Below are 14,841 nucleotides of genomic sequence, written 5' to 3' on the forward strand. Positions count from 1 at the left end.
TACCATGGTAAGAGTAGAGAGAATCCTCTCAAGAGCTCTGTTAAGTCTGAAATTGTTGGGTGCCTCCTTTTGCTAGGCAGCTTTGAGACCAATTCCAGAAGTAGGAGAACACCTCTTCTGTCATTCTGCATTTTCCTTCACTTTTTTACTCACAGCAAATTGATGTATCAGCAGTCTGTCACGATTGCACCTAAACAGTGGGTTTGAGGGCACCCTCAGCAAGTTTGCTGACAACACCAAACAGTGTGGCATGGTCACCACACTGGAGCAAAGGGATGCCATCCAGAGGGGCCTTGACAGGCTTGAGAGGTGGGCCTGTGCAAAACTCATGGAGTTCAACAAGGCTAAGAACAAGGTCCTGCATGAGGCAGGGTGTTCTGCCCCCCTACTCTGCTCCGGTGAGACCCTACCCGGAGTACTGAGTCCAGCTCTGGGGTCCAGAGGAGATCACAAAGATCATCAGAGGGCTGGAGCACAGCCTGCATATGGAGACAGTCTGCGAGAGCTGTTCAGCCTGGAGAGCCCCTTCCAGTACCTAAAGGGGGCTATAGGAAAGCTGGAGATTGACTGTTACAAGGACATGTAGTGGTAGGACAAGACGTGATGGCTTCAAACTGAATGAGGGCAGATTTAGATTCCGTATTAGGAAGAAATTCTCTGCTGTGAGGGTGGTGAGGCATTGGAATAGGTTGCATAAAAAAGCTGTGGATGCCACGAAAGCATTCAAGGCCAGGCTAGATGGGGCTTTGAGCAACCTGATCTAATGGGAGGTGTCCCTGCCCCTACTTTTAGTGACTGAGGATATAAGTAAGGCTTCTATTTCCTTTGTGCTCCTGAACGACCATTTCAGCATCCTGGACACAATATTTCATCATTTTCTTTTCAGACACAGAATCAAGCATTAAGAGCCCTTCCTGTCCCCAGAATGTTTTCTGTAGTTAATGCAAACTCATCTCATGCTTTGAGAAACATTTGCATTAATGCCAGCACTGAATCTTTTCCTTATTCATTAAATTGTATCACTACTTGTAGACTTGCTATTAGGTGCAAGAAGTTGAAGTCTGCTTGGAAGAGGATATTGAAGGTGAAGCACTTCAGTAATTTCATCAAATTTCTTTGCATTTTTAAAAAAAATGCTGAAGGCCTTGTCAGTGTACAAAAGGCTACAACTCTCTTACTAAGTTCAAGCCTGCCTTTCAATCATTTAAGGCAGAACAGATTGATCACCTTCCTTTGGGGCCAATGGGATTCACAGATGGTATAAAACTGATGTGGAAGAGCTGTTGTTAGTGGCCTTAGAGCAAGGGCTTAAGGAATCATCACTACATTTCAATGACTGCCATAAAAAGCACCTTCTTTGCAGAATGAAGTTTAGCTTTCTGTTTCTGTCCTTCAAAAGGCACATTTAATCTCTGGAAGTCCAAAAGATACAGATTTTCAGCACTTTCTGAGACAAGTAAGAATCTTGTCTTGTTAATTCTCTACCATGTTTGTTTAATTTAGAAGGAATAATCTTTTAATGACTTAATACCATTCAGTCTCCTCTCTGCTACTATTCTCATTTCATTTCAAGCTGTAACAGCTCTATCTGTGCCCCTTCCTATCTGCTGCCCCACTCCATGGGCTGTCAAGGCACCTCAATAGAGGCTGGAGCCTCCACTTAGGGATTTTAGCAGCATTCAGGAAGAGTTGTGACCAACTCATGCCGAGTAGTTAGTCTCCCTTTGCCTCTTGTTAACAGCATAGGAAGCTTGCCAGTGCATTCCAGCATTCCAGGCATGCTGATCTGAGCCTTGTGTCAGCTTCCGAAGTCTTCTTCCCATAGTCTGGGAACCTCTCTGAAGCTACATCTTTACCAGCTTTCAAAGTTTTAGCTTCCAGAGCATCATGACAGCCAAAACAAATGAAGGTTTCTTACAAAGTATGTGGTACACTTAAAAGAAAAATGCCTCTACAAGAATAACAACTTATCTGTAGGCAAAATGTCTTCCCTGTACTTCCTTTTCTCATGTCTACAGGGCAATCCACTCACTCTTTACCTCATTGTTTCAGCTTAATCTTCCTGGCAGCAAATGACCGTTCCTACAGCCTCTCAAGAGAGTATCTGAAACTAACTTAGACTTCGCATCCTCTTTCAGATGACCTCTGGGACAACTTCAAAGTGCCACGAGGTGACTTGCTGTTTAACAAGAATCATAACACTCTCAAATTAACTGCGGAAAAATTAACTCCCCTGTGCTACAGCCAACCTCTGGTGTAAACTCACCTGCACATGGCCCATCACTGGAACTCACTTGACAGCTCTCCTCCTAGTAAGAATCAACCCGTGCAGGCAGCAGAGGAACAAATAAAATGCAGTGTCCAAGCTCCAAGCTGCATCCCAGAGCCCCACTACACAACAAACAACACAGTACAGCTTGCAGCAGGACCCTTCTTGGCAAGTTTCCATTCCACAGACCTCCTATATCAAGTACATTTACAGGGATATATTCAGTCCCCCACTTCCATTATTGATCATCATGACTAATGACAGTAATAAGTTTAAAATAAGGAGGGGACACTCAAATGCACTCATGATTAAGCTTTTGTCTGGATTTTCAATTTAAGGACTACTCACATCTCAGCTCTGCTCTTGTCCCAAACATCCCTTAAGGCTCTGATGCCCATCAGCTACTCGTTACCTTCCTTCATCACACACCAGATTTCCTTCCCACCCTTAAAAGCACTCCCACAGTGCTTTTGTTTTCCAGCTACCATTTTCAGAAGTGTGGCTTTGAGTTAAATCTTTGTTCAATATTAAAACCCCTTTTCAAATATTTAATATGAAATTAACTTAAATCCAATCAGGGAGGATACACTGGTTTAGCAAAATATTATTCCAGACAAGTAAAAGACACTGAATAAAGGTTTATAAAAGAAGCAACCTAGAAATTCTTCCATAAATTGAAAAAAAGAAACACAAGGATGAGAAATTTTGTACACTGAACAACTTGTGGCTGGATCATAGGCAAAGTAGACCAGGACTTTGATAACATTCCAAACTCAGCTATTAGTTTTATTTCTACTGCTGTAAAACTCCATGAGATAACTTGCAAAGGCAATTTTCCACAAATCTGTTGCACAAAAGTGTACACTTTGAATAATGAACTGACATGGGAGAGATTACTAACATTTCCCAGCAGCACAAACTCTCCTCAGAAATGGAGAAATCACAAAAGGTCAGCTCAGCTAATCAGGGGAGCACCTCTGAAAAGCTAAACCATCACCTATCTCAATACTTACTACAACAACATTCCTGTAAAAAATTCCACAGCACATAATTCCAACAAAAGCCTCACTCAGAAAATGCTGCTAATGAGAAAACAAACACATGACAGATTACTGCTAATGGAGTGTTTAAATTGGTCATCCTGCCTCCTGTGACCTGTATTTAAAACCCTCCTTAAAAGTCTAGGAGTTAAATAGATATTATGTCAGATTGGTTATAATATTTATGTTTTAAGCAGTAATAATATGTATTATAATTTCAGTAGCTACAGGCAATGAATCTGATCTTTACTGCAGCTTCCACAGCAGATTAATTACATGAATTCAGTTAACATATGCAAGGTTAAAACTTACATTACTCCAAAGCATAACCCCGAAAAGGACACGCAGCCTCTTTATCTCCTCACTGGTATCAGCACCAAGAGGACAGGATTTCCTAAAAGGATGGACTGTACACAGTTAGTAGCTTGAGACATCAACCTGTACTGCCCAGCAGCCAAGAGCCTGCCCAGGTCAGTGCTCTCCTTTGAAGGATGTAGTATTTTGATGCTCCCAGAGGGTTAGAAATATGATGGAGAGGGATGCTAAGCTGCTGTATCCTGCTCTTTCTTAATGATTCCACATTGCAGTCCAGGTTGCTGGATCTGCTCTCCAAGGCAGGTCCCAAAGGGTCTGCTCTGGGTCTCAGCCATAGTTCACCTGTGGTTTTGCACCTGCACATCCTCTGTTTACAAACCAAAGAACCCTACAAAGTGCCTCATTCTCCATGTACCTTGCCACAGTCAATAGCAAGTAAGCTTGTTTGAGAGCAACTGGAAACAAGAGAGCTTGGCAGGGACTTGTCTCATGGGTTATTTCCCAAGTTCCCCAAACTGGGGAAAAAGAGAAAAGCTCCTTATCTTTTCTCCTAATTCTCCAAATGCAAAGGTGGCCCTGTGATGTCCCCTTGCCATGTTCATTTTAGGAATTCATACTCAGTTGTTATGCCAGCAACAATTCAAAGTAGAAATTGAATTCAGCTAAAATGCAAAAAAAGATCCATTTGTGGAAAGAACCCTTTTTCAACTGAGAGTAAGAGACACACTTTCACTCTGTCTTCAACAAACAGATTGGACTGCCACTCTCAAAAGCACTGCACCAGTCCAACTGTTCCCACCAAACTACCCCAGAGCACATGCATCTCTGTAGTGCTGAAGTAATGAGTGTGACACACTCAGCCAAGTCTGCCACACTGAACAAGTTTCCTCTCCACCAATATTACAAGCTGCTGTTATGCACATCAGAACAGGCAGCTTACCCAGATAAGGTAGCTCCTTCCTGGAAATCGAAGACAGAGCTGCCTTATCTCAGGAAAGGGAAGATAAAAGGTCACTCTTCACTAAGTGGCAAACTTCTCACCTTGAAAGCTTTGCCCCTTGATTGACATGGAACAACCAAGGTCATGGAACTTTAATCAGATGCCTGCATAATTACTAAATCATTATTAATTATATCAGAGACCCAAGACCTCAGAGGAAAGGCAAAGCAAACAAAGAACCCAATGAAGCCTCCTCCGTCGTTGGAGAAAATTGGTAATTAAAAGTCATGAGTGCACCAAACAGTGAGGGAACAGCATCACAGTCACTGTTCAGGACTCAGGAGTGACTTGCATACAAAACAGGAGGCTCATCTCCCTGTGGAAATTACAGGGTACTGCATTACAAAGCAGTCAGGAGGGAAAAAAAAGGAAAAAAAAAAAGAGACAGAGAAAGAGCTGCTTCTGTCTTATCAATACCTTTATTTGCCCCCAGAGGAACAGCATTGCCAACCAGTCACAAGTTTGAGAAGTACTTTCCACGTGTTTCTGGCAGCTCTAGGAAGCCCTCCCTCAGCCTCATATCATGAAGGGTTCCCGCACAGTGAAGTGCCCAAAAGAACAAGATCTAGTACTCAAACTAACCCAACCTACAGCCATTGCCCAGAAGCCCTTGCCCAAAGACTATTCCAGTGGAAAGCCTTTATTTCCCTCAGTGATCTAAGCTCAGCCTTAGGGACTACTCTTTTCCCAGAGGCTGCCCTTCAAAATATCATTATCAAAAATTGAAGAACTTCAATCTACCTGTAAAAAACCCGAAAACTCAAAAGAAGACAGAATGTCATGGTCGTGCCTACACGTCAAACTAGGTAGTCATGGTCCCCACCAAAACCAAGGCAAATGCTTCTGCTAATCAGGCCATGAGAAGATAAATGCTGATCTGTTTCCATATCATTGGTCTGACACACCATCTCAGAGCACTGAGATGTCAAATATGGCATTGGAAGGAAAAAGGCACCACATTATCTACCATCATTTGCTGCAAACACAAGAATCTCTCTGATCTGCTATACAGGCAGTCTTACAGACCCAGTCCTAAAGATGAACATATGCATGAGGATCCAAGTATGGGCCAAATCCCTGAAGAAATGGGTTTAGATGGATTATGAGACTGTGGAGAGAAAAATACTTCCAAGCACTCAGCCCTCCCAACACACAAAACATCCAAAATACCAGAAGCCCAAAGAGAACAGTTTGTAAGTCCCAGAGATCAGAACAAAGAGACATTTTTTACTTCACTGCCTCAAGTACAATGACTCAAAAAGATGTATCTTCAAGAGACTCTAAGTAACTAAGCCTTCCCTTTAAAACATGAGCAAGAAGGAATAAAGGATAACTGCAGCAGAAGCAATAATGCTATTTATGGGAGTCTGCAACCGAATAAAAAATTAATAACCAACAACTCCTGGCTAACTGCAGCCATTTCATTATGCCTAACTTTGACAGACACAAATCCAATAAACTTGTATTGAAGTGCATCTGGTCTTTATATCTTTTCTGAACTTCCATTGCTTGCCACTGCAATGACCTTTCAATCCTGCAACCCCACCCCAGCACTCTGTTTCATCTTGCTGAATGCTAAGGCACCCAACCCCCTTGTGAGAGCGTCTTACCTGTTGAATATATCACCTGACACTTTTTGCAGATACTGAAGTGCATCTGCCACCTGCTGAACAGCTTCCTCCCTGCGTAAGTCCGGTTGGATCAGCGGCACTGAGTATGTCTGCCCCTCCAAAAAGTGCTTCTGGGCAACTGTAGCCATTGTACCTAAAGGAAAGAGCAAATATGTCATTACATTAAACCTTCACAGAATTTATTAGGGGACTTCCACTTTTTGCTCCCTTAATTATTTTAGGAAGGCGTTTGCAACAGAATTGGTGAGCTGTGAAGAACAGCACCAGGTAGCAAGGTTGACATATTGGATTTTTAATAAATTTGAGACAGCCATAGTGAGGTGGGAGTCTCTTCCTTATCTGAATGCTCTTGGGAAACATAATTTTATTTTTCCTACGCTACTTACGAAATCTCTGGTCAGTACTGTGCTGAAAACAAACACACTTCGAAGCAAAGTCAGTTCAGGGTGGCTGTAAGAAACTGCTCTGCTCCCTCCTCCCATCCTCATATTCCATGTGGATGTCTTCAAGTCATTCAACCTTACTGGCAAAATGCAGCACTTCATCTTACACTTCTGCTCCATGAAACACAACCACCACTTCCTTCCAAGAACAGCAGCCATGAAAGTACAAGGCATGCATGTGCACACACACCCTTGCTCCAAGTAGGTTAATGAGAACTCTTCCATGCTGAGACTCCCAGGAGATGTTTGCTGCTTCTGGTGAATGGATTTTTCCTTAGTAACTATCTTAAAAGAAGCTTTCTTATTTTAGAATCCTTTTAGATACAAAAACTAAATGGGCACTGAAATGCTTCAGTTGTGTGCAACACGTGCACCAGAGCAGTACAGATATACTGGGCCAGTGCTCCTGCTCTGTAGCTCAGCCAGGAGAGGGTTATGCATCACTCATGTTTTCATCCTGACAGCCTTGCTCATCTCTCCCTCAGCAGCTCCCAAAAAGCCTGACTCCCAGGTTTTTACTCACAAAAATGACAATAAAGTTCCCAGGACATAGAGGAGGGTAAAGAGGAAAAACTCCATTTTCCTGAGCACATTGGAAACCGCACACTCACAAATACATTACTGTCCAAAGAATGAACAGAGTAGACCATCCATACCATTTTCTAAACCAAACTCTACTGCTAAGTCTACATAACTCCCTTTAAACTTGTTTTCTCTGTGTATCTTCTCATTCAGGCTGTAAATACCCCACAGTCTACAGGTGCTCATGACAGGGTTTCATCACACAGAGGGCAATATATCTGTATAAGAAAATATTCCTTAAGCTGAGGAGAAGCAAAACAAAGGAGGATCAAAAAGGCATCAGAAACAACAGGGATATCTCAGGAGACACCACATTGCCTCCGTGGTACTTGGAGTTCTGCAGGAGCTGGTCCAGACAACACTGCTGGACCAACCTGTATTCCTGACTGTACAGCAGTGCAGACTGACACAGAAACACTGCCCATACCACAAAAATTCACAGGAGCCTGAAGAGATAATCGCAATATAAAACAACAGTTTAATATGTGAAAATCAGAGAAGTCTTCACGCATTCTTTAAATCCTTGATCCTGCTTCACAAAATGAAAAGATAACAGATTAACTTGCCTGCAGCCATTCCAGTGCATTTAAGGAACACCATTCACCCTTTCCAAATTTGTCCTTCTTGATCCTACCACAGGAGGTTAGGAAAGACTTTCTGTAAATGTGATGTGGCTGTTATTTTAAGGATGTTTTTCTGGGGTGTGGGGGTTTTTGGGTTGTTTTGTTGTTTGGGGTTTTTCAGGGGGGAGAGGTGTTTAATAACAAATCATATGAGATGTAAGGACACCTACAAGCCTTTCTGCAGTTAACAAATTTGCAAAACCAAGTCCAGCCATCAGAAGAGCTGGCTCTGCTGCAGGAAGCCCAGACCTATTCTGTTTCATTTCATGCACCACTGGCAGCCAGACTGTATCCGCACTCTTTAGCGGCAATGTTTGCACACTGATTAGTCTCCTTGACTGGGCCTACTCAGCAGACAGGAAATTATTATTTAGAGCTGTAAAGCATACAAGTTAATCAGAGAAGAGTACAGCTAATTTTGAGACAGCGTTTTTTGATCTGCTGACCATAATCAAGCTTGAAACCTCTTCCTTTCAAATCTACTATTTGACTGTCAAGGCAGAACAAAGCGACCAGATAAACAGCAAGGACACGGTTATGAGTTACTCTGGCTCTGGCAACAAAACAAGTTTATGATCCTCCCTGCCACTGGTCACAACTCTTCTGTTCAATCAATGCTGCTCATGTTCAGGATGGCTATTTTTAACTCAAATCAGTTCAATGACCCAATTTACTGCAGCCAGATAAACAGCTGTAATTGCCCAGTCATGAAGCAAAGTGGGAAGCAGGGGCAAGAAAGGGGCTTCTTAAATATGCTTCATTATCAAAACCATTCCTATGAAACAGTAATCCTGAGAAAACCAAGCTTTTCACCTCTTGAGACCAGATGAGATTATACAGCCCCAGTATGATCTGAGACACTCACCAATCGTGTCTCTCCCAGTGACCCTTCTAAAGCCAAGCTCAGTTCAGCTGCTGACTGACAGATGCTCACACCCAGAAGCAGCACACCCATAGCTATTACCAAATCATTTCTTTCTGTGCAATCAGAAGCCACAGACAGTCCTCCAGGTCCCACTACTTCCCTGAAAATGAGGAGCACACAGCAGTGGGCAAAACAGGAAAATCCCTGTGTGCTCCTGTTCACACTGTCACAGTTCATTTGACAGTAAACTTCAGCTTCACAGGCTCTCAAAGCAGCCTCAGATGAGTTCTGGATTCTCACCTTTCCTAAAAAAAACACATTACAGAAATGTGGCAGACTCTTTGGGAACTGCTGTCAGAGATAATTCACAAGAGACAATTCTTCCTGTGCAAGGAAACAAATTGGAGATTTATAGCATAAAGAGGAAAACCAGTAACAGCTCTATGACTAGACTCAGGCAAAATCTTATGCTACAGCTGCTATTTATTACCTCTTAGGACCAAACTGGAGAAAAAAGACAGTTTTACAAACACTTTGAGTAAGGGCCTGACCACACGCCTTCCTTTAACAGAAAGAGACTGCGGGAACAAGGATGACTTTAACAGGGAAAATTCAAAATATTCCCAAGAAAAGTCAGGAAGGAGAGCAAAGACTGAATGTCACTCATCAAGACTGACTCTTCCTTTATCTCAACCTTCAGTGCACTGGGGAGGAAGCAGCACATTTCCCTGTCATGCTCCATTATCAGAATTAGACACAACATAAAAAAATTAAAATAAGTGCTGCATATTAGATATATCTAAACTCTCCCATCGTGTCCAATGTCCAAGCGTTCATGTAACATACACAGCAAAAGTGCAAATAAACTGTTCATACCTTACATATGGAAGGGACTTCCAGTAAAGCAACAAACTGGTTTCAGTATTACTGTAGGACCTTACAGAGGGATCTGGCATGTTTCAGCAGGAAGTACAGAATGCTGGAATTTTGGTGGCTGCCATGTAATACTAAGATGCCACAGTGAGAGAGGGGCACATGTACCCAAAGCAAGTATGATTCACAAGAGCACATGTCAGATCACCCAAGAGATTTAATCATTAGTAGTGTGACCTCCTATGGGTCACACAAGGCAGAAGAAACAGCAATACAGAGCTTTTTTTTTGTGATTAAAGAGGCTCTGGGAAAGAACTGCAGCATCTGGGGGCTCCAGCCTCTCTTTATTCAATTATTTTTTTCTATGTCAACTTCCATGATCAAGACAAATGTGCTCTGGTGTTATATAATAACCTCATTTACCTTATTAAAGTGCAAACAAAGAGAAAAAGGTTGTTTCTCACTGCACCACCTGCTTCCAAGTGCTATACCCTGATTTGGAAGCTCTGACTAGAGTTACCGACTGCTCAGATTTGCAATTCCGCTTCAAGTTGTCAAACCTTTCACTTTAGGCAAGCTGGTGCAAAGCTCATCAAGGCTGGTGGCTACCCCTCTGCTCTCAAAGCTTCTCTCTCTCTCTCTCTCTCTGTTCCAACACACACTGATCAGAACAGCAGCAGGAAATGCAAACTCAGCCTCCACCAGACTGTCTCACCCTTCTGAAAGACTTAAACCAGGACAGATACAGACTGAGCACTCCAGCATTTTCAGACATCTGGAACCAACAACTGGTCCTACTGTGCAATCATCCCAGGCAAGTATAATACTCTGATGGCTATGTAGAGATTTGTAGCTCTGAACCTGGAAAAGGAAGTATACAATTCACTGCTATGGATAGGTAGAGAAAACACTTCACCTACTTTGCTCATCTCTTGGGTTACCCCTCCCTAGACCCAAGAATAAAACTTCTTATATTTAGGCTAAGCCCAAGAGAAGTTCTCAAAGAGCAAACAAAGTCTGTAAAAGAAGAAACACTTGCCTTAAGTTCTTTAGAAAATATTGCACTATTCAGGACCAAACAAAAAAATCCCCACAATCTTAAAATATCTTATTTTTCAAAGGAACATAAACAAAGGCAATGTTAAGAAAACAGTCTGGCTGCCCTCAGCAGGGCAGGCTGTAAAGCTGTGTACAAGCACTTACCAGATGTGTACTTTGTTATGAAAATAAAGGGAGAATAAGGCAAGTCATCAACAATACCTGCTTTCTTAACTTGCTTCAAGAGATTAAAAATAGAGAGCTCAGGGGACAAGAGGGATTAAACACTTTGAAAAAAAATCAGTGTTGTATTCTTCAAAGCTGCAAGGGCTGCTTTAGCAATTACTTGCTGCTGCTGCTTCTGTCACTGCACTGGAAAGGCAGCATGAACTAAAGGCCTTTAATTCCCACAGGCATAACATCTCCAAAAAGAAGTGACAGCCTATCCCTAGCCCTGTGTCTCTCCTTTGTAGGATCCTAATAAAAGGTGCTTTGTAGACACCCATGAGGATACAGAGACCAGCAATGTGCAATAAAACACAAGTCTGCACAGCCCTCACCACATACCACTACACCACTACCACCAGTCTGGTACCACAGCAGGGAAAGATCAAAACACAAATGCACTACAGGTTAAGAGTAAACAGACTCAAAAGATGAAATAGAGACAAGCTTTGGGCATAGCTTATCAGAAGGTGCTCTGTACCCTGAGAGAGGAAAGTCACATCTGTAACCTCATTTACAGTGAGAAGTCATCCCAAATTCCTCACTGACTGTAACTTCTTACATGTAATACCATCTACCCTGTTCACCTGGACAAATGTTTTCCCATGCTGGCTGACAATAACAGACCTCTGTTATTCTCCAGTCTGGTGGACTACATCAGCACGTGGCTCACAACATCTAAGTGTGGCTTTTAGAGCTCCAAAAGGCTGCTACAGTGTCTATTGTATGTCTCATCACAAACTTCCACTGCTGTACACTTAGCTATGGCACTCTGTAGTACTGCACTTAACAGATTACTACATCATCCTCATTCTCTACTCTCTGCACAGGCTTCTCACACAATTTCATGGTCAAATCTGCTTGTGTATTCAAATCATTCCTTGGTTGTGCCAGAGGGTTGCCTAGAGGCTATCCCAACAAAATATCAGAATTAAATCCTTTAAGGAAAAAACCAATAATAATTAAAAAAGACAATTGTATCACCTTGCCCTCCAGAGATAAAACATGCTCCTGTGAGCTTACCAGCTGCAAAGCCAGAGAATTGTATTTAAAAAAGAGACTTGAAATCACAGAAAAGCAAAATGTGTCACTGCATATGCTTCTCCTGTTAAGGGACAGAACAAGGCAGTGTGTGAACACGCACTTGCACAGATGCAGACACACAGCAGGAACAAAACCCAGAAGTTGCTCATGTTCTGGCTGTAAATGCAGCACAAGTCTAGATATAAGTCCTGTTTTATTTTACAGCAAATGATCATTCTGTTCTGTGTTGACATTCACTGGAGGGGTTGAAATTTTAGCCCTCCAGCAGAGCACACAGGAGGTAACTATCCGGGATAGGAGGATGTACTTCCAGCAGTGAGATGAGAGGTTCACCACAGTCCCTGTGCTAAAACAACTTCAGATTTTTTTCAGGGAAGCAAGACAGGAGGAGGAGAGAAGCACTTTGATAAGTTAAGAGGATGAAAAGTCTATTTATATTTTTTAATTAACCATGTTCTACAGTGTTATTAAGCAGCAATCAAAGATGCAGATGCTACTGATTTGATTGGCAAGAAGTACACTGTGATGAATATTAAGGAACTTTGCCCCTATAAATAGGTCTAATCACCATCTGAAGGCTGGAAGGCAGTGATGAAAGAAAGCATTAATAAGACCATAATTAGGCCCCGTAGCAGGCTGTACTCCACCAGGGTACTCATGTTACTAGATGTGTCTTATAGCAGCACCCTCTAACTCCATTGCAGATGTCACTGCTTTGGGTCTCAAGACACAAATTTCAGGCAAAGCTACAAAGAGTGGAGTTTCTACTCCTTTGGAGGGCCTGGCATCATTTGGGATTTTACATCTCAGTACCATTTCTGGAGCAAGACAGCTCTCCACTCCAGCTGTCCCACCCTGCCTGCTTTCAGTGAGTGAATTAAACTGAGGAGCTGGAGTTCCCCAGACACAGAGAGTGGCAATGGGTACAGGAAAGTGAAAAGCTTTAGAAACCACCACTCTACCTCTCTATCAGCAGCAGGGGCATATCATGGCCACATCTACACCACAACATTAACTTATAGCCACAGCTCTAAAAGCCATTTCTGCTTCTCAGTCCCAGCTTTAGAGAGATACCACAACCTCATACCTTCAGCCTCTCCTTACAGTACAGCATTACCTCAGAACACCACAAACAAAACATCCATGTAGGAAATTAATCCTACATGGAATCTCCTGTTACATGCCAATACTTCCCAAAGTGGCTCATTGATACAGGAGTACCTGAACAGCCAAGACCTTTTCAAAAGGAGTCAGCTGCCCACATCACCCCATGGCCCCACAGAAACAGCAGAGCACTGAGGAGCCTGAGCCTCAGCACACATGAGGGTTTGCACTGCACTTCACACACCATTTAGTTCAACTCAACACACCATGGGATCTGCATGAAAGGTACTCCTGACCCACTCAGTTTGAAGTGTATTTGTCACTCAATCTACTGACTACCAAAACTGAAAAAAGTATTGAAGTAATGAAGATACTCACTTTGGGAGCAAGAGAAGCTCTGGTATGAAGCTTGCATCCAAAACCATTACACTTTTTATTCTTCCCCATTTAATTCCTCAAGTTGCAGAGGGAACACAACAAACAGCAAAAGAGCAGCTTACTGACAGAGTTTCAGTGAAGTGGAGGCCTGACAGGAACATGTCTCTTTGGACCATGGGTTGTGTCAGAGACCAACAAACACCCTTCACTACTTTCGTGTTTGTCCTGTCCTGCTGCTTCTGGAATAAAATATTATCCCTATGTGATCCTTCCTGAGTGTTCAGAGCTACCAAAGAAAAAGCACTGGCCTGTCAAAAATCTGCTTCTGAAAGTTCAAGCCCAGTATTTAAGGCAGCCCCTTCTCAAGAAGCCAAGCCCTGTTGGCACCTTTGGCTCAGACACCTTGCTTTGAAATAAAGAGTAGCTACCACAGCTGCTAAAGGCAGATGAAATCTATCAGCAATATGACATAAAAGCAATGACATTACTGACAGGGAACTAAAGGCACATGAACTGGATGTTTTTCCCACCAGCAGAATTACCTCTTGGATCATGTAAGTGGCCTGAACCAACACAAAACAGACTTTACAATCATTCTCAAATGGAGACTCCCTTTCCCTAAAAACTACTCAGAGCCACTTAGATTTCTTGGTTTGTCACATACTGTCCTATTCCACTTCAGCTTAAGGGAAAGAATCAAACTTTGAGATCTCAGAGCCCAGCTTTGGCATATGGCAACTCACTGCAAATTGCAAAATACCTGACATTTAAAGATGGATCAAGTATAATCAAATGATATTGGCTCCCCAGAAGATAGAATGCTATTACATTAAATATTTAAGATAATCTGAACGGTAGAGACTTAGAAGAATTTAGAGGTGCACTTCAATCCTCCCAGCTCCATAAGCTAAGACTGCCTCTAAGCCACTACTGTCTTCAGGACAACCCTCTCAATACAGAGCTGTGTTTTGTGAGGCACAGGCAGCATCTCTCACTGCCATGAGACACCGAGCTGCATCACCTTCCTGCCAAAGCCCTGTCCTCTAGGCAGAGGCTGAAAATTATTTCCTCCAGCTGGATACATAAAGCTCATTTTGACGGACAGATGTTGATATATAGAGTTAATCAGATAATCCCCTCTGTGACTGTCACCTTTGGCTCTCATCACTAATGGAGACAATCGGATGCTCTAATGAACAATTGATCTGATCTGATTCTCAGGCAGCCATCTATAACTGACCACAAACACTCTGCTAATTGCCTGCCTTGCCTTCCTCTCACTATTTATTGTAAAAGAAGACTAAACAAATAGCCTGGCTATGGCTACAATACAGACATCAAAAGCAAAGCTGAGAATCCCACCCAAAACATCCAGACACAGCTCTTCCTTCAATTTCCTAAACAGAGTACT

The 14,841-nt window shown here is 42.5% G+C and overlaps 1 protein-coding gene across 1 annotated transcript in view; it reads right to left on the minus strand.

Annotated features, from left to right (window-relative positions):
* The window catches only part of WASHC1 (WASH complex subunit 1), a 32,611-nt gene extending 26,125 nt beyond the window's left edge, over positions 1-6,486 (minus strand). Inside the window, exon 1 of the mRNA XM_071551213.1 lies at positions 6,235-6,486. Within this exon, the coding sequence (XP_071407314.1) occupies positions 6,235-6,413 (179 nt within the window). The 5' untranslated portion in view covers positions 6,414-6,486. The remainder of the gene's footprint in view (positions 1-6,234) is intronic.
* Positions 6,487-14,841: the final 8,355 nt, after the last annotated feature.

The sequence above is a fragment of the Pithys albifrons genome, chromosome 3, assembly GCF_047495875.1.
Source record: "Pithys albifrons albifrons isolate INPA30051 chromosome 3, PitAlb_v1, whole genome shotgun sequence".
Classification (NCBI taxonomy): Eukaryota; Metazoa; Chordata; class Aves; order Passeriformes; family Thamnophilidae; genus Pithys; species Pithys albifrons.